The 24,108-nt window shown below is 36.4% G+C and overlaps 1 protein-coding gene across 3 annotated transcripts in view; it reads right to left on the reverse strand.

Annotated features, from left to right (window-relative positions):
- PRKACB (protein kinase cAMP-activated catalytic subunit beta) overlaps positions 1-342 on the reverse strand; it is a 167,825-nt gene extending 167,483 nt beyond the window's left edge. For all 3 annotated transcript variants that reach the window (XM_007978153.3, XM_073007166.1, XM_073007165.1), the window contains exon 1: positions 7-342. In XM_007978153.3, coding sequence (XP_007976344.1) covers positions 7-52 — 46 coding nt within the window. In that variant the 5' untranslated portion in view covers positions 53-342. The remainder of the gene's footprint in view (positions 1-6) is intronic.
- Between the last annotated feature and the right edge of the window lie 23,766 nt (positions 343-24,108).

The following is a 24,108-nucleotide window of genomic DNA, read 5'->3' on the forward strand; positions in this document are numbered from 1 at the left end:
ACTCACCGCTCTCCACCTCGCTGCCTTTCTTGGCGGTCGCCGCGTTGCCCATGTCTGGGGCGATGGCAAGAAGGGGTCAGGGAGGGGAACGGGGGCTGGGGCCGTGCCCGCCACTCCACAGTCTGGGGCAACTCCCGCTTCTGCACCCGTCAAAGCGGTGAGTGCGCCTAGCGCTGGCGCCCGGAGTCCGGGCGGGAAGACCGGGCCGGGTCTGAAGAAAGGGTTCCAGCGAACTCCTCAGCACCGGTAGCTGCAGCGGCGGCGGCGGCAGCGGCGGCAGCGGCGGCGGCGGCAGCAGCAGTAGCGGCGGCGGGCAGACACTCCCCCTTCGCGCGGCCCGCCCTCCCTGCGCGCCCCCGGGCAGCCGCGCGCCCGGGCTAGGCCCTGGCCCGACTGTGTCTTCGCGGGCGGGCGCGCGCGCCGGAAGTGACGTGGGCCCGGGACCCCGGGGGCGAGCTGTGGACCCCTAGCTGGCCGAGCCCAGGGTTGGGGCCTGAGGTTCCGCTGACCGCCTCCTCCGCCGCGGTATCCCGGTCTAGCGCTCGGATGCCCATCGCTGAGATAGTGGGAGGTGGAGTGGGAACCGCTAGCTTTGCAGAAGGCAGAGTCCCTCCTCAGCCTGGCGTTCCCAGTGCCCTGGAGTGGAGTCGCGGGATACTGTTCAGCGGCTCGGGTGGTTTTCCTTGTGTCCCGCCACGCGGCGGCTTCTCACTCAAAGACTGCCTTCTCCTCACAGCGCCAGGTCCGAAAAAGACCCGCACCTTCGGGTTGGAGATCGCGCGCAAGGGTGGTCTCTGGGTCTGCATCTGCCCGGCATCGGCAGTAGGAAAAGCCTGGTCCCTAGTCACGGTCGTAGTTCGAGCCTTTCATTCCCTCGCACATTGAGGTATTCGCTGAGCCCACCGCGTTGTCCTTGGGGTTAGTAGGCTCCAGTCACAAGCCCTATGTTTTCAGACTTCCTAGGTGCAGATAAAGGAAAATTTTACTATTTCTGCACAACTTCTGTTGATGTACAGCATTGTATTTAGCAACTTCTGTGTAGATCTGAAAATAAATGCATTCCCAATTGTTAGTTGCGTTTTTATTAATATAAGTCTTAGAATACTTGATTTTGCTGTTAGCTTTACTTAGGTAAATTATGTGGCACTCTAGCATTTTTGTGGTTCCATTGAACTTTGCTCTGTGTTTTCCACTTATTACAAAGTCAAAATAGACTGTAACTTCCCAAATTATTCTATGTTCCCAAGGCACCAGGCATAGTAGGTGTTTTATGAATACCTGTTGACTTGAAGTTTCTCAGGCTTTTAAAAAAGTTTTCATTACTGACAAAAAATGGAGCGATAAGATTATTAGCAAACTTCCTATTATCGCCAATTCTGTTAATGTATACTGCATTCCAACTTCTATACGAATAGTAACTCATTTGCTCCTCATAAGAACCCTATGAGAGATGTGGTTTTACTGTCATCATTTTAGTTACGAGCAAATTAAGGCACAAAGAAGTGACTCACCAAGATTACACAGCTATTATCTGGTGGAAGCAGGATTTGAACCCAGGCAATTGGGCTCCAAAATCTGATCCTTTGTCTCTTAATGTTGACCAAAAACTTGTGGATGTTGTGGTAAATTGCTTTCTCTCCATTTGAAATCCCATTGACTTGAAGAGGTAGATGCATAGTGAGTATACGTCTCAAGGAAATGTATTATATTGTTTTCTGGGTTTCAATTCAAATAAAATAAAAATAGTGAAGCAAGGATTTGGACTAGATGATGTGAGGTTTTGTGTCGGCATACAACAGTGTCACAACAATGTCATCTCCAATCCCATTTAGTTTTGTGTTGTGGCTGTTATTTTGCCCCACATACATAGAAAGTTCAATAAATAGCACTGAACCACATGTATACCAATTAAAGACAACTTTTGATATTCTGTATTCTAGAGGGAATCTTTCTAGTATCATAGAATATTCATACTACTGTCATTGGGGTGAGTTTTAAATGTATACCTTTTTAAATAAATCCGCTTTAATGATAAAAGAGTGGTCATGTGCATAATTTGGCACTTTAACAAAATTTTGAATTCTAGGTCTCTAATAAGAGGGCTGCCATCTACATAGTAAATCATTAATTTACAAAGGAGACATTTGAGAGCTATTACAAAAATGGATACAATATAACTATACCTGAAAAATTAATAAGTAAAGCAAAAAATTCAGCTTTACAAATTGTCTCCCTTTCTTTCTCAATTTAACTTTATTATTGGTTAAGGAAATAAGTTCTTAATGATAGAGAAAAAGTGATCAGAAATTTAAAATTTCTTGCTATTTTTCTTTTTTCTTTATACCACTTTTTTCTGCTTCTTATATTAGCTTACTGCTGCTCTGGTTTAAGGAAGATTATACTTTAAAAGTATAGTTTGGTAAATAGTTTTTAATTAGTTAACATCCATAATCATTTATTTGTAATTACAAACAAGTTGTTTTTCATTATTAGAAGATTTTTCTATAGAAATTTGTAATTTATGTAGCATCTAAAAGAGTATGTTTTATGAACTGGTTTTTTAACATTCTGGAGGCGGCAGAAATTTCAACTGTCCAGTTATTCGTGAATAATTGGAGGTTCCATGAGGCAATTTCTATCCTTTGCCACCAATGACTGCTGTACCCTAGACAAAAAGAGATGGAACTATGTAATTTTGTTTCCCTAGAAAAGCAGATGCAGTAAGAAGGGACTCATTCAGAGAAAATACTTTTGAGTTCCCTTCCATATAATATTTTTGCTAATCTGAGAACATACAGCATTGTATAAAAGGGAAAATTATACCAGTGGTATTTGCAAACCTACATAAGCCAGATAACTATCTTAGCCCCATTTTACAAATGAGTGGAACAAGAGCTCAAAGAAGTGAAGTAAGTTGGCCAAGGTCACTCAAGTGGTAAGAGGCAGAGCTCTAGATTATATGCTGTCACTCTGAAACACATAATCTAATCCTCATTAAGATTAGGTTTTTAAATCCGTATTTTGCAGATGAGAAAACTAAGGTTTATGAACAAAGAATCTTGGCACTCTTCTTTCTAGACCACCTCTTAACTCATGAGTGAGAAAAGGGGAGAAAATTAGTAAATATTTTTTCAAATTTATTTTGTAGTTTCTACTTATATTGCCAACTTGATTTCCAAGTTCTTTTAAAGTAAATCACCCTCAAATACAATGTATGTCGGAAGTACTTGTTTTTCTTAAGAGTGACCAATAATGAAAAACAACTTGTTTGTAATTACAAATAAATGATTGTGGATGTTAACTAATTAAAAACTATTTAGCAAACATACTTTTAAAGTATAATCTTCCTTAAACCAGAGCAGGGGTAAGCTAATTTTGTTTTCATATAATATTTTACATGAAATAAATGCAAGTGAGAATTTAACCACTATAGAACTACAATTTTTTGAATGATAATCATCCACGTTGTCTAATATTTTATTATTGTATAGTATATACCAAATCAAAAGATACCACATGAAATACCAGGCAAAGGGCAAAGTAATATTTCCAAAATGAGGAAGTAATTTTATGGCCAATAAATTACAAGTACGATAAGTGTTTTAAATCATTCTAATACAGTACAAAGTTTTCTCGTTGAGCATAATTCTAATCCTTTTGTTCAATGATGAATTTTTTTATCTGAGTTTCAGTATTCATCTTTTTGGATATTCCTTTACAGATAGGAAAACTAAAACAATTGACTCTTGTTGAGTAACCAGAATATTAACAAAATATGTCCTAGTGCCAAAGTGGAATTATAGCTTCTCTCTTTCACAGAGGGACTGGGATACAAACTGAAAGCTTTAAGGAAACATATATATATATATATATGGGAGTGTGAGGGGCCACAAAACCAACTTTTTTTCTTAACATGAAATTATCTCTCTCAGAAAAGTTTATGTTTGTTTGGGATATTCTAATTGTACTAGTGTATTTATCAAAATTATGCCTAAATCTCTGCTATTTCAGTGTTGTGTTCTGCATTTTTTGACATGTACCTGTAAGACAAAAATAACACCCAAATTTACAAAATATTTGCTTGAAATCAAACACGGCACAAAAGCTTTCACGGAGTCTCAGCCTTTATAATCAGATTATCTGTGATCAAGGTGAAAAGGGGAGAATCTGGTTGACAAAATTAAAATTATTAATACATTTATATGATTGATAGTGACAAAATAGAATGTTATGTAGTGAGGTAGAAAAGCTTTCAGCATTTTAGTCAGAAATACCTGGGTTCATGTTCTGGTTTGGCCACTATCTACGACAAAATATCTACAAAATATCTAAATTATTTTATTTCCCTTGACTTAGTTTCCTGTAGTGTGAAGTTATATGTATGAAATCATATAGTCTATGAAAAACACCTAGGATAACTTTTGTTATATGATAGGCACTCAGTAATTATAAGTCTGTTCTTCAATCCTCAATAACATTCTATTTTCTCATCTTTATGTTTCAACAGCAATCATTCAACAAATTTGATTACAACAAATAGAATAATAAGGAGTTTGTACTATATGCAAAGTATTATCAAAGGGACAAAAATGAACAAAATCAGTTTCCTGTCCTCAAGAAGTTTCTGTGTAAGCAAGATGAATATATAAGTCAGTGATTGTACAAGATAAATTTGTACTATAGCATAAATGTAAACAATTAGGAAACATAAAGGTAAGTGCCATTAAATCATAGATATTTTAGCATTGAATTTTGATATTTAACAGGTGGGGAAGATCATTGAGAACTAAGAACAGCTTGAGCAGAGGCTTCCATGGAAATTATCCCCAGGCCATGCTAGACCAGATGTTATGGAAAGATGTTGTAAGAGTTGCAACTTTCCCACTGGAACGTAAGCTATATGTGGAAGAATTTTTATTTTGTCATCGCTATATCTACTATATCCAGCATTATGCATCATATATAGTAAGTACTCAATAAATATTTGCTGAATGAGTGAATAAATGAATAAATAGGTTCAGATCAGATTGTATTTTTTTTTTTTTTTTTTTTTTTGAGATGGAGTCTCGCTCTGTCGCCCGGGCGGGAGTGCAGTGGCCAGATCTCGGCTCACTGCAAGCTCCGCCTCCCGGGTTCACGCCATTCTCCTGCCTCAGCCTCCCGTGTAGCTGGGACTACAGGCGCCCGCCACTTCGCCCGGCTATTTTTTTTGTATTTTTTAGTAGAGACGGGGTTTCACCGTGTTAGCCAGGATGGTCTTGATCTCCTGACCTCGTGATCCGCCCGTCTTGGCCTCCCAAAGTGCTGGGATTACAGGCTTGAGCCACCGCGCCCGGCCCAGATCAGATTGTATTTATTTGGGGAAACCTTAAATGCCAATTAAGAAATATAGGCTTTGTTTATTATGCAATAGAGAGCTTGAAGATACTTAAAGACAAAAGTAATATAATCCCACATTTTATTAATAAGATAATTTTAATAGTAATGTGATGGATATGTTGGAGAAACAATAGATTGGCAGCAAGATGACTACTGTAGTAGAAGAATGACAGGAAGTCATTCGGCAGTATATCAGCAGTGGGAGAAAAAAGAAAGGATGCATGTCAGATACTTGAATGTTAAGATCTATAGAATTTGCTAAGTGTTAAGACTCTTTAGCATAATACAAGTGATAGAAGTCCAATTCAAACTAGCATAAGAAGAAATAAGTGGAACTGACTAGGTCACAGAACTAGAAAATTTAGGTTGGACATGGTTTTAGGATTAGATAGACCCCAGGATGGATATCTCTACATATTGATCCTTATTCTGTTCATATATTTGACTGTATTCTGCCAAACAGTCTCTCTCCACATGACAAGTTTACATCCTCCCAGCTTAACAATCTAAACAATAATGCCTTTTCTTTCCAGCAGCCGTATAGTGTAAAGTCGGGTGAATATCCCTTATCCAAAATGCTTAGGACCAAAAACGTTTTCAGATTTTGGATTCTGGATTATTTGCATATACATAATGAGACATCTTGAGGATGGGATCCAAGTGCAAACACAAAATTCATTTACATTTCATATATTCCTTATACAAAGCCTGAAAGTAATTTTACACAATATTTTAAATAATTTTTGTGCATGAAACAAAGTTTTTACTGTATTTTGACTTCAACCTGTCACTTGAGGTCAGGTATGGGATTTTCCACTAATGGCATCATGTTGGTGCTCAAAAAGTTTGGCTTTTGGAGCATTTTTAATTTTTGGATTAGGGATCCAACCTGTATATTATACACATTGGTTCTGTATGGCTAACATTCACGTTCCTATGAAGAGAGGACCCCGTAGTTGACATGAAATGAGATAAGTATAATTTTCTAGAAGAAACCATCATATGGAGTAGACAAAAACAACAGATGCTCAATATAGTGAAAATAAAGACTTAGAGCTCTCGATCAATTTTCTATCCTGAGTGAATGGATAATGAGATCAAGAATAAAGGGGAAAAACTGGTTTTTAAATTAGTGAGACGTGTAACTTGGGTCATACTGAGTTTGAGTTGGTAGTGGGACTTCTATACAGGGATGATGAACAGCAGGAAAATATAAAGTTAGATCAATACATGAATTGTGGGGCACATGTTCTCAGGGCCTCCCGAGGGCTGTGTCATGGGCCATGGTCACTCATATTTGGCTCAGAATAAATCTCTTCAAAATATTTTACAGTTTGACTATTTTTGTCAACAATATTTTGGCACCCAAACATGTTGGGCCTCAGAGAAGACTCAGGACCCCACAGGAGTTGCCCAAACTCAGTGCTAAGGTACCAGCAGGGGCCCACTGAAGCCTCCCTGACTTTGAGCTTCTCCTCTGGTAGAACTCGTGTGTCCTCCTGAGCCCTGCACCTCCCTTTGGTTGAGGGTCCTTGATTTATTCTGAGCTGGTTTTTTTTCTCTTAGGAAGTTGTTATTTAAGGATCCAAATTCTAGTTCAGATCCTAATTTAATTCTAGCATTCAAAGTGTCTTCTCCATTGCTTTTCTCCCAAAATTAATCTCAATTTGGCTTGTTGGTGCACATTTGAGTGAGGAACTGAACTGTTGTTTTCATAGGTAAATGAGAGACTGTGTTTCTTCAGCTCCAAAGAGAAAGGGCATTTGCTCCTCCCACCTGAAAGGCACCCTTGGGTGGCCAGGGGCCTCATGGGAGTGTCTGTCCCTGCGGTAGGCCTACAGGGAACCCCCAACAAAATTAGTTTTAAAAAGTCTTGTCCAGGAAGTGCATACGGGAGCTGGTCTCTCCATACTTCGAGCCCATCTGGAAGGGCTTAGATTTCCCAAGAGAAAAACTGAGACACATAAGACAGTAGCAACGACTCAGTGGTGACACACTGTGGAGTCCTGCCCACAAGCAGCAAACACTTTGAACCACTCCACAAAAGCCCTAGGCCACAGCTCAATTCCCCCTTAAAAAAAAAAAAAAAAAAAAAAAAAAAAAAAAGGTGTGGGAAACAAATAATCTAAGAATGAGGAGAAAACAAGGAGAACCCCCCGCCGCTTCAAGCACTCTAGGTTTTATGGTGCTTCTGCTTGCCAGAGTTTGTGTAAAATGGAAGTAATATGGTCTTTGTGCACATTTACATTAAGGAAAAAGAGCCCTAAGGTCGACCTGCAAATGACAGAGTCCCTAAGTTCTTTTTTTTTCTATTTTCTTTTTTTTCTACTTTAAATCTGCTATTACTTTTCCACTGATATAAAAACCACTGTTTGGATCTAACAGGTGTTTTTTTGTTTGTTTGTTTGTCTGTTTTTGCAATCCAGGGAATTTGTATTTATCTCACAGCTAAAGTTCTGAAGTAAAAGCTATAGGGTCTTTGTGTGTGTGTGTGTATATATACATATATACATATATGTGTGTGTATTTAAAAGGTCCTTATAATTTCTATCATTTTTGTTTAGTTGGCAATTAAATCTGTTTTAATTTCCCTCTAGCCGACCAGACTTTCAGTACCTTGAGATGTAAATTTTGCTATCTAATTTTCACTAAGAGTTGTTTTCTCTAATATGTAAATTTAAGGCTACTTAGCTGGCAACTGCCTGAATAGTGAAACAGGTTATCAAGAATTTAAAAGTCTAAGACAGGAAAAAAGCAGAAAAAAGGTCTTATGAATCTATAAGATGTATTTCTATTGGCATGCACAAATATGTCTATGTATTTATGTGTTGTGTACACAATGTTTCAGTACTAAAAATATATAAAAGAGCTCTAGCTAATTGGCTAAAATATAAAAGCACTTAAATCAGATAATCAAAAGAAAAGACTAGTCAAATGCTTTTTGAAGTTAATGTGATTTAAGTAAAATCTTTAATAAAATAATCTGGCTTTAAAATTATTGGTAAAATAATATTAGAGATGTCTAAAAAATTGTTAGCATTTTTGATCAACTGGTTTTGTGCTTACTCCTGCAGAATACTATAAGCCATAAGGGTTATAAAACTATAACATTTTTGACCAAGTGGTTTTGTGCTTACTTCTGCAGAATACTATAAGCCATAAGGGTTATAAAACTATAGAACCCAGCTCAAGACAAAATTATCTTTGCTTGTATAATTTTTGACAAGTAAGACATGAAATATTCTTCGTTTAATGAAAACAGCGAAATCCCAAGTTATTGGTAAAAATACCCTTATATTTAACCTTAAGTTTCTTACTTAAGTAAACACCTACAATTCACAGCTATAAAAGTAGTTAACGGAAATAAAGAATGACTATCACGGTTTTTGTAAATAATCTAGGTAATTATTTAATAAATCAATCAGGTAAATGTAATAGAATAAATGCCTATAAACAAACATGTTGTATAATTTAGGATCTAATGTTATTAATACATATTAAGTCTCTGGGTAATTTCCAATTAAAAATTATAGGAAAAAATTTTTAATGTTCTTATTAAAAGGTAAATATATTTGTCTCACTGAAAGCTTATTTAAGGGTTATGTATAAAACAAAGTAAAAGGAACCAAAAAAATAAGAAATGTAAAAATGTTAAAAATACGAAGAGGTACTTTTGATAGAAAAAGTAAAACAGAAAGTAATTTTATCCAAGAAAGAATCTTGTTTGGTAAATTTTTGTCCTACAATAAAATGGGTTGTTCAAGAGAAAGGGATTATTTAGGACAAAACAGAAAGTCTAAGCATGTTTAAGTGTTCTATGTAAGTCATAATAAGGTTAATAAAAAGGATTTTTTAAAAAGGGGTTGTATAATTCAGTTGGCTCAGCAAAAGAAACAGACAACCCACACTGTGGGAAAAAGTCTTCACAATCTATACATCTGACAAAGGACTAATACCCAGAATCTATGAAGAACTCAAATGAGCAAGAAAAAACAACCCCATCAAAAAGTGGGCTAAGGATGTGAATAGACAATTCTCAGAAGAATATATACAAATGGCCAACAAGCACATGTAAAAATGCTCAACATCACTAATTATCAGGGAAATGCAAATCAAAACCACAATGCAATACCACTTTACCCCTCCTGCAAGAATGGCCATAATCAAAAAATCAAAAAATAATAGATGTTGGCATGGATATGGTGAAAAAGGAACACTTTTACATTATTGGTGGGAATGTAAACTAAAACAACCACTATGGAAAACAGTGTGGAGATTCCTTCAAGAACTAAAAGTAGATACTATTTGATCCAGCAATTCCACTATTAGGTATCTACCCAGAGGAAAAGAACTCATTATATGAAGAAGATACTTGCACATGCATGTTTATAGCAGCACAATTTACAATTACAAAAATATGGAATCAGCCCAGATGCCCATCAATAAACTAGTGGATAAAGAAAATGTGGGATATATACACTATGGAATACTACTCAGCCATAAAATGCAATGAAATAATGGCATTTGCAGCAACCTGGATGGAATTGGAGACTATTATTCTAAGTGAAGTAACTCAGGAATAGAAAACCAAACATCATTTGTTCTCACTCATAAGTGGGAGCTAAGCCATGAGGACACAAATGTATAAGAATGATACATTGGAGTTTGGGGAGTAGGGGGAAAGGTTGGGAGGGGGGTGAGGGATAAAAGACTACACATTCGGGGGCGGGAACAGTGGCTCATGCCTGTGATCCCAGAACTTTGAGAGGCCAAGGCGGGCAGATCACAAGGTCAGGAGATCAAGACCATCCTGGCCAACATAGTGAAACTCCATCTCTACTAAAAATACAAAAATTAGCCGGGCATGGTGGCATGTGCCTGTAATCCCCGCTACTCAGAAGGCTGAGGCAGAAGAATAGCTTGAACCAGGGAGTTGGAGGTTGCAGTGAGCCGAGAGCGCGCCACAGCATTCCAGCCTGGCAACCGAGTGAGACTCCATGTCAAAAAACAAAAACAAAAACAAAAACAAAAAACAAAACAAAACAAAACAAAACTACACATTTCATACAGTGTACACTGCTTGGGTGATGGATGCACCAAAATCTCGGAAATCACCACTAAAGAACTTATTCATGCAACCAAATACCACCTGCTCCCTGCAAACCTATTGAAATAAAAAATAAATTAAAAAGATATATGAGTTGTGAATTTAGTATAAATATGAGAGTCAAAGCCGCAACTGTGAATGAAATAGAAAATACAGAGAAAAAAAGCAGCTAACAAAAGATAGCTACAGAACAGAGAAGAAATGGAGTCTGGTATAGCAGGAGCCTGTAGTGGTCAGACAAGTTTGGAGAGAACAAGGAAATGCAGTCGTAAGAGTCAAGAAAGAAAGAGGAATATCAATTTGATTGATTGCTCACTAGAAATGGACTCTAACTAATGTAAGCAAAACAAATTTATTGGAAGAATATGTAGCTGCATATAGGAGGGAATGCAAAACTAAAGAACCAGGCTTGGCACACTTAGGAACCAGGCAGCTCCAAAGAGTTGAAATAGCAGTTGCTGCCTGACATTTTCCCCTAATGCAGCCAATGAAATGAAAACAAAAACAAAGGCTATTCAGTTTTGTTTCTTTTCCTACAATTTACTTTCTAAGGAAACAGTTCAATTGGCCTACCTTGGTTTACATTTCTGCTTCTTACCCAGAGCAAGGCAAATGATTAGCAGTCCCATGAGACTCATCAGTGGTAGAGCAGAAATTTTCCATTACCAAAGAAGATGGAATAGAAGTTGAACACTTAGGAAAAAAACAACAACATAAACATAAACAAAAAACACACACAACAATGTCCACTACTACAGAGGATTTATTTAACAGTGTTAGTAAAGACAAATATTTCTTGTCAGTAGAGCTGTTTGGAGTATCTGTTTCCCCCTAAAAAAATGTGGTGAACTTTATTATAAAGTCATAGACATTTTGGATTAAATATACTAGAAATATTCTGTCAACCTGATGTGGTAGGCAAAATAATGCCTCTCCCAAAGATGTCCATGTCCTAATTCCTACAGTTTGTGTATATGGTACCTTGCATGAAAAAGGAAAATTAAATTTTTTTCTAATTAGTTCATGTGAAAATAGGGAGAATACCCTGGACTATCCCTGTGGGCCCACTGTAATCACAAGGGTCCTTAAAAGTGGAAGAGAGAGGCTAAAGAGGAGGTCAGAGTGATGAGATGTAAGAAGGACTCAATGCCATTGCTGGCTTTGAAGATGGAGGAAGGGGGCCAAGAATTGTGGAATATGGGTAGCCTCTAGGAGCTAGAAAGAGCAGGGAAACCAATTCTCCTCTAGTCTCCAGAAAGGAACACAACCCTTCTCACATCTTGATTTTAGCCCAGTGTGACCTGTGTTAGGCTTCCAAGCTTCTGAACTATAAGATAATTTTGTGTTGTTTCAAGCCACAAACTTTAAAAATGCAGATTTCCTTAACTCTAACCAAGCCTATTAAATCAAAATAATTCATGTGGACTCAAAATAATCTGCCTTTTTATTATAGTTATTAATAATTTAATATATTTCAAAATAGCTAGAAAATAAGATTTGGAATGTTTTCAACACAAAGAAATGATAAATTTTTGAGGTGATGGTTATTCCAATTACCCTGAATTGATCATTATACATTGTAAACATGCTTTAAAATATCACATGTGCTCCATAAACATATACAATTATTATGTATCAATTAAAAATCTGCCTTTTAACAAAGTGTGTTCCTGTGTATGTGTGTGTTTAATTCTTGTGTGTTTAAGTGTGATCCTTATGCACACTTAAGTTTAAGAGCCACTACACTATTCTCTTACATCCAAAGTCTCAACTGCTCTAGATTAACAGTCCCAGCACATGGTTGGTCAGACATCACTTAAGAGTACTTAGGATAGTACTAGACTTCTTGAATTAGTATTGACAATTTATCTGGTATATTTTCCCCATATATTTACAGTATGGGACTCAGTGAGAAAGGGGTTAAAGGAGGAAAACTCACAACTATTGAGTCTTACTTTGGGTCATATACCATGCAGAGCACTGATATTCACTCATTTAAACCAAAATAGTGATCCATGCTGACCCCCATCCCACTTCCAGATAATATATAGCTCCGGGTCTTCAGATTTCTTTTGTGTGAGTAATTGCATTAACCTTCTAATTAGTCTCTATCCCCTAGTTCCTATCTTTCTCCCATTCTTTGTAGGAAATATTCTTAAATTGTGAAGTGGAGAATATCTAAAAAAGAGTACATAGATATAAATAAATATAAATGCACAAATTTAATAATAAAATTCTTGTACCCATATCCAGGCCAGAAATAGAACATTACCATACCTCAGATGCACCATATGTGACGCTCCCTGATTCATTTTATCCATGCAAAGATAAATAATACCCTGATTTGATTAATCATCCTTTTAATTTATAGTTGCTGTGGGTTTGTTTTTTGGGTTGTTTTTGTCGTTGTTGTTGTTTTGCTACCTAAGCATGTAGCTCTAAAAAATATACTCTTCAGTTTGTCTATTTTTGAAATTTATAAGAATTTGTAAGAATTAGGTTATTTGCTTCTTTTACTCAGCATTGTTTTTGAGGTATAATCATGTTGAGTGTGGTACTGTAGTTCATTTATTTTTACATGTCTATCATATGATGAATATACAATTGTATGACTACACCATAAATTGCGTATCTATTAGACTGCTAATGGATATTTAGACTATTTCTAGAATATTTTTTGTTTGAACAATGTTTCCATGAGCATTCTTGCTTATAAGCCTACACACTCAATAATTTATTTAGATACACAGCTAATAGTGAAACTGAGAGTGTGTAGAGTTTGAGCATGTTTAATTTTCCTAGGTAATAGCAAACTATTTTCAAAAGTAGTTGTATCAATTTATATACACACCAGTAATGGCTAATAATAAATTCCTACTGTTCTACATCCTCACATATACTTTCTTGTTTACTTTTTCCAATGTAACCAATGTGAAAAGTGGTTTTAATTTGCATGCTGAAAAAAGATTTGTATAACATTTCATATGTTTGAGAGCCACTTATGTGACATTTCTTTCCATTACTTTTATTTATTTATTTATTTTTTTATTTTTTTTGAGACGGAGTCTCGCTCTTTCGCCCAGGCTGGAGTGCAGTGGCCGGATCTCAGCTCACTGCAAGCTCCGCCTCCCGGGTTTACGCCATTCTCCCGCCTCAGCCTCCCGAGTAGCCGGGACTACAGGCGCCCGCCACCTCGCCCGGCTAATTTTTTGTATTTTTTAGTAAAGACGGGGTTTCACCATGTTAGCCAGGATGGTCTCGATCTCCTGACCTCATGATCCGCCCGCCTCGGCCTCCCAAAGTGCTGGGATTACAGGCTTGAGCACCCGGCCTCCATTACTTTTATCCACTTCTTTATTGAGTTGTTAACATTTTTCTTATTGATTCCTAGGGGCTCTGCATATTTGCTAAATCCTAACTTTTTCTAGCCTATATATGTGGCAATTATCTTCTCCCCATTCATGGTGTATTAATCAGTGTTCTCTAAGAGAAACAGAACCAGTATGATATATGGAAGGAGATTTATTAAGGGAAATTGGCTCATGGTATCACCAAGGTGAAGAGAATCCAGTGTCAGCTTCAGGAACCTCAGAACCAGGGAAGGTGACAGTACAGCTTCTCAGTCAGGCACCGGAGCCCTGGAAACATCTGGTGCAAGTTGCTGAGTCCAAAAGCTGAAAAACTTGGAGTCTCATATCCAAAGGCAGAAGGAGAACAAGTATCCTACTCCAGGAAAGGAGTGTTGGGGGAGGAGAAAGGGACGGAGAGAAAGAGAGAACAGGGAGGGAGACAGAGAGAATCACCTCTTTTTTCCCCTGTTTTTTTTCATCCCTAGGCCCCAACTGATTGTATGGTGCCTGCCCACATTGAGAGTGGGTCTTCTTCTCTCAGTCCACTAACTCACAGATTAATCTCTTCTGGAAACACCCTCACAGACACATCCAGAAGCATCCCTCAATTCAGTCCAGTTGACACCTGAAATTAACCATCATACATAGTTAGAGTTTTTATTTCCTTTCTAGTATTTCTGATGTATTTAATATTTTATCAGCTTTATCAAAGATAATTGACATATTTAAGTATGCAATAATTTTTAAAATTTATGTACACAGAAAACCATCAGTACAATTACAATAACGAACATAGTCATCACCTTAAAAAGTTTCCTCTTGCTCCTTTATAATCTTTTCCTCATGCCCCTCCTTGCCCACAGAGTCCTAGTCAATGATGTGTCTGCTTTCTGTCACTATAGTTTAGTTTGCATTTCATTGAATTTAAATGATGGGCACAAGCAATACGTATTCTTATTTGGTATGGCTTCTTTCACTCTGCATAATTATTTTTAGATTAATCCGTGTTTCACGTATCAAGAGTTCACTGGTTTTTATTGTTGAGTAGAATTTCATTGTATGGCTATGTGTATACATTCACCTGTTGATCGATATTTACAATATTTCCAATTTTGGCTATTACAGTAAAGTTACTGTGAATATTCATGTGCAAGTCTTTGTATGATTTTATGCTTTCATTTAACTTGGGTGAATCCTAGGAGTAGAATGGCTGGATCATGTGAGATATATGTGTTTAATTTTTAAAGAAATTGCCAAGCTGTTTTCCTAAGATATTCTAACATTTTACATCCCAAACAGTATGAGGGTTCCAATTGTTCCACACTCTCACTAGTACTTTTAATATAATCAATCTTTTTAATTTTTAATTTTAGATATTCTAACAAATGTGTAATGGTATTCTATTATGGTAATAATTTACACTTAGCTAATGACGGGTAATATTGAGCATCTTTTTCTGTGCCTACTTGCCATCTATGCATCTTTTTTTGGTGAAATATCTGTTCAAACATTTTGCCCACTTGTATTGGGTTCTCTATATTTTTATTATTGCATTTTGAGAGTTCTTTATTCTGAATACAGTTCTTTTATCAGATATGTTATTTGCAAATATATTCGTTCAATCTGTGGTTTGTCTTTCATTCTACTAATACTGTGTCAAAGAACAGAAGTTCTTAATTTTAATGATATTCAATTTATCAATTTTTTTTCTTTTTTGGATCATGATTTTGCTGTCGTATCTAACACATTTTTTGCTTAGCACTGGGGCACAAACTCCAAGTACAGATGGCTTCACTAGTGAATTCTACCAAATATTTAAGAAAAAAAACTACCAATTCTACACAAAATCTTCCTGAAAATTAAAGATGGGGATATACATGTTAACTTACTCTATGGCACCAGCATTACTCTGTTACCAACACCAGACAAAGATGTTACAAGAAAGAAATCTACAGGCTGGGCATGGTGGCTCACGCCTGTAATCCCAGCACTTTGGGTGGATCACCTGAGGTCAGGAGTTCAAGATGAGCCTGGCCAACATGGCGAAACCCCATCTCTACTAAAACACACACACACACACACACACACACACACACACACACACACAAAATCACCAGGCATGGTGGCAGGCGCCTGTAATCCAAACTACTCGGGAGGCTGAGGCAAGAGAATCGCTTGAACCCGGGAAGCGGAGGTTGCAGTGAGCTAAGATCACACCATTGGACTCCAGTCTGGGAGACAAGAGCGAAACTCTGTCGCAAAAAGAAAAAGAAATTAAAAAGAAATCTACAAACCAGTATCAATTACTAGCATACATGCAAAAATTCTAAATGAAATGGTAACACATCAAATCCAATAACATATAAAAGGGATAATACATCATTGCCAAGTGAGGCTTATATCAGAAATGCAAGATTATCTTAACATTTGAAAAGTAATCAGTGTATTATAATTTACCATATTAACAGTAAAATATTGAAATCATAACCATCCCAATAGATGCAGAAAATCATTTCACAAAATCCAATTTCATTTCTGATTTTAAAACAACTTTCATCTAGGAATAGAAGGGAATTTCTTTATCCAAATGTATGACATCTACCTAAACCCTTAGGCTAACAAGTGTTGAAACATCAAATTCTTTCTTCCTGAGATCAGAAACATGATAAGAATGATTGCTTTCACCACTTCTATTTAACATTTTACTGAAAGTTCTAGTCTGTGCATTAAAACTTTTAAAGCACAACTTACAGTAGCATCAAGTATATTAAATACTTAGGAATAAATGTGACAAAAGAGGTTCAAGACATATAAATGTAAAACTATAAAATATTGCTGTGAGACGTTAACACAGTGGCGTGGTGGCTTACGCCTGTAATCCCACCAAGAATTTGGGAGGCCAAGGCGGGTGGATCACCTGAGGTCAGGAGTTCAAGGCCAGCCTGGCCAACATGGGAAACCCCATCTCTACTAAAAAAAAACAAAAATTAGTTGAGCATGGTGGTGCATGCCTGTAATCCCAGCTACTCGGAAGGCTGAGGCAGGAGAATTGCTTGAACCCTGGAGGGGGAGGTTGCAGTGACCCGAGATCGCGCCATTGCATTCCAGCCTGGAGACAGAGTAAGACTCCATTTCAAAAAAAAAAAAAAAAAGAAAAGAGAAAAAAAGAAAAAAAAGAGAAAAATAGAAGTTAAGGAAGAGCTAAGTTAATAAAGTGATAAGCCATGTTGATGCATCAGAAGACTCAATTTTATTATGATGTCACTTCTTCCTAAAATTTATCTACAGATTCAATGGATTCCCAAGCAAAATTACATCACCTTTTTTTCTTTTTAACATTGACAAGCTAATTCTAAAATTTGCATGGAAATGCAAAGGATTTAGAAAGAATGACTAACACAACTTTGAAAAAGAAAACGCAAGTTATAACATATACACTGCCTGATTTAAACACTTATGCTAAAGCTTCGCTAATTAAGATAGTATGCTTTTGGTGTAAAGACAGACACGTAGCCAGAAATAGACCCATACATATATTTTCAGTTGATTCTTGACAAAGGTGCAAAATGTTCAAAGGTACATTTTGAGTAAAGAAAGGAAAATCTTTTAAACAAAGTACTGTAACAGTGGATATGCATCTTTTAAAAAGAACTTTGATCCATGCCTCATGTAAGATACAAAAGTTAGCTCAAAATGTATCATATTCCTAAATGAAAACCTACAGCTGTAAGATATTTTTTAGATTTTGTTATTAATTTTTACTATTGTTGCATTGTTGTCAGAGTACATTTACTGTGTTATCTCATTCTTGGAATTTGTTTAGACATGCTCTATGACCAGTTAAATGGTCAAATATTACACTTGTCACAAGTTAGCATGAAAAGAGTGTGTGTTCTGCAGTTATTTTATTGTGTTTCATATATGTCTATCAATTAACTTGGTTAATCATGTTCAAGTGTGTACAAGCTTACCGATTTTTGGATATTTAATCTAGCAAATACTGATGGAGGGTAATAAAATCTCCCACTACAGAATGATGGATTTGTTGATTTTTCTTTGTAATTTCCCCAATATTTGCCTCCATACTTTAAGATGTTATTAGAAGCATCATGTGATAGACTTGACCTCATTCATTCATGTAGCAAACATTTCCTGAGCTTGTATGATCTGCCTTGTATGATGAGCTTGTATGATCAGTTCAGTCTAAGAGAAGAGGCAGATAAGCAAACTCTATCTAATGCAGTGTGTATTTCTAATGCACAGTGTTATAAGTACACAATGGTTTTTGTGAAATCACTGAGAGAGAGGGTATTTAACTATGACTTTGGGAAAAACTACTCAGAGAAAGGATTGTTACACTTGAGCATTGAAGTGGAAGTGGAAGTTGGCCAGAGGGCTTGAGAGATCGGGACAAACATGTGAAGCAGAACGTGCATTTGAGCCTATACAGAGGCAATGAAATGTGACTGTGGTCACATCAATCAGGGAAATGTAAATACTCCAATATGGAAGGATCATTATGGGGAAATGGGAAAAGATATAGATGGTGAAGTAGAAAATAACTGGATTAAAGGGGACTTGTAAACTATCCTAATGTGTTTTTATTTTATCCTGACAGTGAAAGGGAGCTATTGAAGGACTGTACAGAGGAATGTGTGATTTGTGTTCTAAAAATAACTCAGTACCAGGGCAAACAATGAATTTTAAAAGCTCAAGACTAAAGACACTGCCAGTTGCCTTCCCAAAGTCCATTTTTTCTCTTCCTCCTTACCAACATAAGCACAATTTTGTTTGGGTTTATATTGTTTTTTAAAAGTGTTTCTTCCATGGCTTCCTTACAGCTCAGGGTGAGCATGTGATCAATTTGAGCAAGATGTAAGCTAAGGATTTATTTAAAAGTTTTCAATTTTTAAATTGATGTAGGTACTTCTCCTTCCTACCTATCTTTCCACCTTTTTTCTTCCTGGATACAAGAAAAAAAGTGACTTTCTCCACATAGAAGATAAGAAAGATAGAGAAGCCTAGTTTTTGATGACATTGTTGAATCTCTGAAATACATAATCCCCTTTTAAGTTTCTGTTGGTTAGGTTTCATGTTATTTTCAGCTGCTGAACACAATCCTAAATAATACACAGTAAACATTTGTCTTCCATATTTCAAATTTTTACATTGATGATAGCGTGGAATCTCACACCCTTTCTTAGAAAATCATCCTTCCTTAGATATCCTTAGATATTTTCCCCCATGTTGCTCTTTCCATCATCCTGTCTTATCAATCCTGTCTCCTTAACAATAGTGTCTATTCCTTGTGAACAACATAGAGTCTTACATGTTTTATAACACAAAGTAGGTACTCTAAATGTGAACTGTACTATTGCTCCTTTCCCCTCTATTTGTATAATACATTTGGATAACAATTTGGCAACCTATATAAAGCAATTGTTTTTTCTTCCTATAAATAAGAAAATACGTATGTGATAAAATTGAAAGAAAAAAATTCAACTGGAAAAACTGAAAATAGATCAGCTAACTCAAAAAATGTGGTATTCTTTTCTTTAATTTTTAAGTAAATCATCAGTTTTTCTGAGATTAAGGGTTCATCTCTGAGAGCCTTCTTGTTTACAAAACAAGTCTGCTTCACCATACAACCAAAAGAATAAAAAAGCAGCTATAGTCTCCCTGTTGATTAGACTATTAAATTTAACTAGTCTTATTACTAATATTCATAAGTCCTGTGAAATACATATTATACTAGCTAACCAGTAAGAAAAAAACTAGACGAATGTTTCATTTCTTGTACCAAAATTAATTCCAAAAGTATTACAGATATACATGCAATAAGTAAAATCCTAGAAGTATTGTAAAAAAAAAAAAAAAAAAGTAAATTTTTTTATAATGGTAGAGTAGGGACAAATTTTCTAAAAGTATAACACAAAACTGGAAACCATAAAATAAAAAAGCATATATATGCCTATGTGGCAAAAAGAAAAACAAAAGAAAGGAAAAAAGAGAAGCCAGCAAAAAAAATTACAAAAGATTAGTCAAAGATTTAATGTTATTTAAATATAAATAACACCTAGAAATCTTATTTACAAGTAAGATGAAGAATGGTAAAGAAAATTAGCAGTCAACCCCAAAACAGCCAAAAAACACTTGAAAAGAAATTCAGATTTACGCATGCAAAATAAAATAATAATCAGATAAGATTCTCTACATATCTGATTCATAATTGTTATAAAGAACGATAACACTTTATCTAAGACTTGTTAATGTATGTGTTAAAAGGTATTTTTATATTGTATGGAAGAGAGGATTAATTTGTATGATTCACTTGGAGAACAATTTGGCATCCTATAACCAATTTCTATCAATGTATTATAAAAAGTTGGAAAGCAAAAATAATGAATTAATAAAGATAACATAGAAAAACAAATAAGAAGAAAAATTGAATATATAAACAAATCCAACCCCTGTAGCTTCAAAATGAGATACACAATAATTTAGGCAAAGACCTTACCAGCCTAGTCGTGATCCAAAAAAGGATGAAACTATCACTAGATCTCTAAAACTGTCAAAATGTTAAGGTCCCAATTAACTGCATTTTGTCAGAATAAAAAAAATTCACATAGTTTTGGGTTGCTATGGTTTGAATATTTGTATTTCCTTAAAAATTCATGTTGATATTTAATCCCCAGTGTAACAGTATTAAGAGATAGGGCCTTCAGGAGGAGATCTAGTGCCTTATAACAGGGCTGGAGGGAACTAGCTAGGTCCTTTTTTGCCCTTCCCCCTTTCATCATGTGAGGACACAGCAACAAGGTGCCATTTAAAAGCAGAGAGTGGTTTTCCCCAGCCACAGAACCTGTCAGTACCTTGACCTTGGACTTCCCACCCTCTGGAATTGTAAAAACTAAATTTCTATTATTTATAAATTTCCCAGTCTGTGGTATTTTATTATACTGAATGGGAATATAATGAAAAGTACCACCTCTGTGCCCTGTATCCTTTAAATCTCTGATGGTGGTACTATTCTCTGCAATTTCTCCTGGGATATAGTTGCTCTGATTTAATATCTTGAATGGAATATGCAAGGAAAGACATTTTTAAGGGCTTCTGCCTAGTCTTTCCTATTACAACAGCTTTTACTGCACAAATTAGAGAACCCATGTGAGGCTTCTGCCTCCTATTGAGTATATCTATCCCAGTATATACTTGAGGAATAGAGAACTAACCACAAGGAAAGTCATTGACCCAATGAAACATAATTTAGGCCAGACTTGGGCCAGAACTCCATTTATTACCTAGTTTTTATAAGCCCACCATTCTAAAGAGGACTATACTGTAATTTCTGGTTCCCTGAACTAGAAATCAACTCATATCCCATATCTAAGGGTTCTAAAAAAAATCTGAGTATTACCTCTTTCTTAATGCAAAGTTGCCTTTATAAATGGCCAGACTCTGTGAGGAACAATCAAGGGAATGTTTATCATACGTACTTGTGGTTTTGTTGCAGGATATTTCCTTAAGGGGGCTTAGCTTCTCTTCAATCAATGGACTCAGTGCGTGAACTGACATAGATATAAAATAGCTGAAGGACTACTATTTTGCATTGCAGCCACTAATTATTAACTGCCAATATTTGTTGGATATAGTCCAAGTCAAGTAACAACTTTAGTTGGCTATTATCAGTCTGCCTCACTTCTTGGGACACAGTAATCTACTAGCCATTAGAAATGGTCCCCATGAGTTAGAGCACCCCTACTGTTATTCTGGCCTTGCTATCCACTATTTACATCCACATTGTCTCTGATGTATAAGTGCCACCACCTGGCTTCTGGCATTCAGAAACTCTTCTACTAACAAGTAGTAAAATTAGTTCCATGGCAGCATCTCCACCATCAACTGTAAACTATTGAGTTCCCTCACTCATAGATTCCTCATTACCTTAGTAAAGAAAATGTCCTCTGGCCCTCCCGGGAAATAGAATCAGGTGATGGGTTCTCCAGTCTCACATTAAAAATCTAGCAAAATTTCTGCAGGCAGAGCCTTCTGACTCCTTAATACTATTCCAAAGCACTTCTAGTATTCCCATCTCATTTATGTAGACATCATCATGTCTAAGCTTCAAGATGTTATCTTAAAAATATAGTAGGACTGGCTTTGACAGTATTAAATGCTGGAGTATTAAATCATAAGGTATGGGAGGATGTTCCTACATCAATAAAATTTCCCCTCTTGGTCCCCTTCCCACTACCACCACCAATCTACTTTCACAAGTGTTCCCTAGTTCCTACAAGCACTTCATAGTCAGCTCCTAAAATTCCTTTTAAGTAGAAGGTGCATTTGACTCATTATTTGCAGTAGTTATATTCTATAAAGTCATTAAATTAATACATTTATTTATTATTTAGGGTATTTATTAATACCCTAGGACCATCGCTCTTAGGGTAAATAACAGTGTTAGGTTTCTGTGAGCCTCTGGTCACAACATTTTTCTCAACTGATCAACATATAACAGTGTTTTATGTATCTTTTTGTTTAAAGACACTTTATTTAATATATATTATGGATGCATTAACATTGAATTCACAGCCAATAATACTATATCATATGGCTGAAAGAAGTTTACCTAACACATATGATGCTTTTCTCCATAAGGCACTTCACATCCTTCTTGTGCTTAGGAGCATTAGACAACATTTCATCAGTTTGGGGGCGATTTTAAAAGGCAAAAAAATAAGTTTTTTTATTTTTTATTAAATAAGCAAAATCGCCAACAAAAGGCAGAAAACTGAGAAAAATATGGCATTAAATTGACCAGAAAAAAACACATGTTTACAGTACGAGGGTTGAAACAAGTAGGCAGAGTGTAGTCTTGTTCAGCCTCAGCTGGGAATGTGCATGATGGAGATTTGAGTTTTTTGCAGCTCTATGTATAACCTTGAATGACCACAAAAGTGCTGTGAATATTGAGTTTGGGGGTACCAATAAATTCTAGTGAGTAGGTGGATTTGCAAATAGAGTCCACAAATAATGAAGTTGTATTTCCTCCTAAAGGAGGGACTACATTTCCCCATTCAAGGTAATTGGGGTGGAAAAGGTAGACCTTAAAGACAACAAATATCTTTGAAGCATGTCGCTCATGTCAGCCTCTTGCAAAGATTTTTAGCTAAAGGGAGGCTACTCTCTTCTAATAAGAGGCAGGGATCTGGTCTGCTGTTCAGGGTATTCTAGTGATATTAGTTTCAGTCTTTCCTACAGGTCTAAGGATTCCTTCTTTTTTCTACTAGGGCCTTCTCTGACACTGGAGACCTAGAAACGTTGGGAATTCTGTCTTTGTCATAACATGGGGAACTCTTATAAAAAGATTCTGAGTCTAATTTTCATACAACCTACAGGAGATAAGAATCATTTAATAACACTATTGCTGAGTCACAAAAATGTGGAGTTAGTAGTTAAAAGACTTGAGCTTGTCTTTTTCCACTTTAAGGGTATGCAAAAACCTGCAACAACTCTACAATCCTCATAATTACTCTTGTTCCCATACCTTTCAAATGCCACAGCCATCATATAGTTCAGTGATTTACCTGTCACCTTTACCACACCCCAATCCTAATTCAGCATAGATAAGAGAGAATAACCAGGGAAATTCTAAAAGAGAAAAAAGTAATGAAAGAGCACTAGTTTTATCTGATATTAAAATATATTTTCAAACCAAAACTGTTATAACAGAGTGAAATAACAAGAATTAAATAGCAAATCAATGGAATTGAGTAAAAAAGTATATATGGAAATGTAGTGCATGTTTAAATGTTGCTTTTCAGAGTCATTAAATTTTGAACATACAGTTACATGCTGCATGATGATATTTTGGTCAATGATGGACTGTATATACGATGGTGGTCCCATAAGATTATAGTGGAGCTAAAAAATTCCTATCACGTAGTGACGTCTTGATGATGCTGACCCTGTGTAGGTCTAGGGTAATGTGTGTGTTGTGTATCAATTATTAACAAAAATGTTTAAAAAGTAAAAAAAAAAATAAAAAACATTTAAAGGGCCTGGCGCGGTGGCTCAAACCTGTAATCCCAGCACTTTGGGAGGCCGAGGCGGGCGGATCACGAGGTTAGGAGATCGAGACTATCCTGGCTAACACAGTGAAACCCCGTCTCTACTAAAAAATACAAAAAATTAGCCGGGCGAGGTGGCAGGCGCCTGTAGTCCCAGCTACTCGGGAGGCTGAGGCAGGAGAATGGCGTGAACCCGGGAGGC

Source organism: Chlorocebus sabaeus, chromosome 20 (genome assembly GCF_047675955.1).
Source record: "Chlorocebus sabaeus isolate Y175 chromosome 20, mChlSab1.0.hap1, whole genome shotgun sequence".
Taxonomy (NCBI): Eukaryota; Metazoa; Chordata; class Mammalia; order Primates; family Cercopithecidae; genus Chlorocebus; species Chlorocebus sabaeus.